Source organism: Rhinopithecus bieti, unplaced genomic scaffold (assembly GCF_001698545.2).
Source record: "Rhinopithecus bieti isolate Rb0 unplaced genomic scaffold, ASM169854v2 scaffold_22548, whole genome shotgun sequence".
NCBI lineage: Eukaryota > Metazoa > Chordata > Mammalia > Primates > Cercopithecidae > Rhinopithecus > Rhinopithecus bieti.
Window position 1 is genome coordinate 632001 of NW_016810469.1, and position 1606 is coordinate 633606.

The 1606-nt window shown below is 48.1% G+C and overlaps 1 protein-coding gene across 1 annotated transcript; it reads right to left on the bottom strand.

Moving 5' to 3' along the window:
* Positions 1-2: 2 nt before the first annotated feature.
* On the bottom strand, positions 3-589 carry LOC108542220 (leydig cell tumor 10 kDa protein homolog). Its single transcript, XM_017892145.1, has one exon. The coding sequence runs from the start codon at positions 565-567 to the stop codon at positions 268-270; it is 300 nt and encodes a 99-aa protein (XP_017747634.1). The 5' UTR covers positions 568-589; the 3' UTR covers positions 3-267.
* Positions 590-1606: the final 1017 nt, after the last annotated feature.

The window sequence follows — 1606 nt, forward strand, 5'->3', positions numbered from 1 at the left end:
GAGGGATGACAAAGCCAGGTTTATTGTTCTGGGTTAAACCTGTGGAGGCAGGAGCTGGGAAGGGGCATGGGGACAGATGAAGCTGGTGACTGTATCTTCCTGGTCATTGCTGGGTTCTCAGCACCCTTGGCCCCCACTCAAGTTCTAGGTGAAGCCCAGTGCTGGGGGACGGGGTCCTCTTCCTGACAGTGCAGCCTGTGGGATCACTTGTAAGATCCAACACAGAGGTAGGGGGTGGGGTGTTGGCCTGCGCTGGGGCCAGCGTCCTCAGGAAGGTGTCTTGGAGGAGGTGGTGGCAGCTGCCCCATTCTTCTTGGCCGGGGTCTTCAGCAGTGCCAGCTTCTTGGGCAGGCTGCTGCTGGCTTTCATCACCACGTCATGTTCGATCTTCTTCCGGATCCCGACTTCTAGGTTCTTCTTGAGCTTTTGCTGCTGCACGACACGCGCCTTCTTGGGAGCGATAACACGACCGCCTTTTCTCGGGCCCCGATTCTTTTCAGAGGCCGCTGCTGCCGTCTTGCTCTTTGCGGGCTTTCGCGCCTGGAACTTGCGTTGCCCCTGCGCCATGATCCTAGTTTTTGTATTTTTAGTAGAGACAAAGTTTCACCATGTTGGCCAGGCTGGTCTCCAACTCCTGACCTCAAGTGATCCACCAGGCTCGGCCTCCCAAAGTGCTGGGATTACAGGTGTGAGCTACTGCACCTGGCCATAAAAAATATTTTAAGTTAACCTTCCAGGCAGAAGTCCAAGTGACTCCCTGGAGAAAAAGGAGGAACCTTGGGAAAAGTTCTGCACAGACTGACATTGAGACCCTTGAGGAAAATCCTCCACATACTGAAAAGTCAGCTTACTGCCTGATCAACCCAGAGTGCAACACACAAATCAGCAAACATGCCTCTTGCGTTCAGATCTTTCAATCAGCTTTCTAGTGCCTCACTCTAAACGTGAATAACTGATGATTCTCAGACATTTAGTGAAAACTCCCTGAATGAAAGCCAGATATAAAAACAAGCTAACAAACAAAAAAGAAAGAAAGGAAGGAAGAAAAGGAAGAAACAGTGAGAGCTAGCCTGGTGCAGTGGCTCATGCCTGTAATCCCCAGAACGTTGGGAGGCTGAGGCAGGGGGATTGTTTGAACCCAGGAGGTTGAGGCTGTGGTGAGCCATGATAGTGCCACTGCACTCCAGTCTAGGTGACAGACTGAGACCCTCCAAAAATAAAAATTAAAAAAAGTAAGAGTGAAAGAGCTGATGAGAAGAAAACAGAATGCAGCTAGCCAAATAAACAGATTTTCATATTCACGAAACAAAACCAGAATGCTGTGTAAATGGGGGGAAGGATTGATCAGAAACCAGTGAAAAGCTCTTGGAAATTAAAATAATAGAGCCTAAATTTAAAATTTTATTACAATAGAAAGTTTTGGATGATAAAGCCAAGGACTCTCCCAGGAAGTAGAAAAACAAACCCACCCTGAGGAACCTTTCAGAACACTGAAACGAGGAATCATCAAAGAACTCATAAAATAAAATTTCCTGGGACATGACGTTCTGGATTGCAGTAGCCCCCTAAGTGAACAACGAATGCAAAAATGACCCACATGGTACTC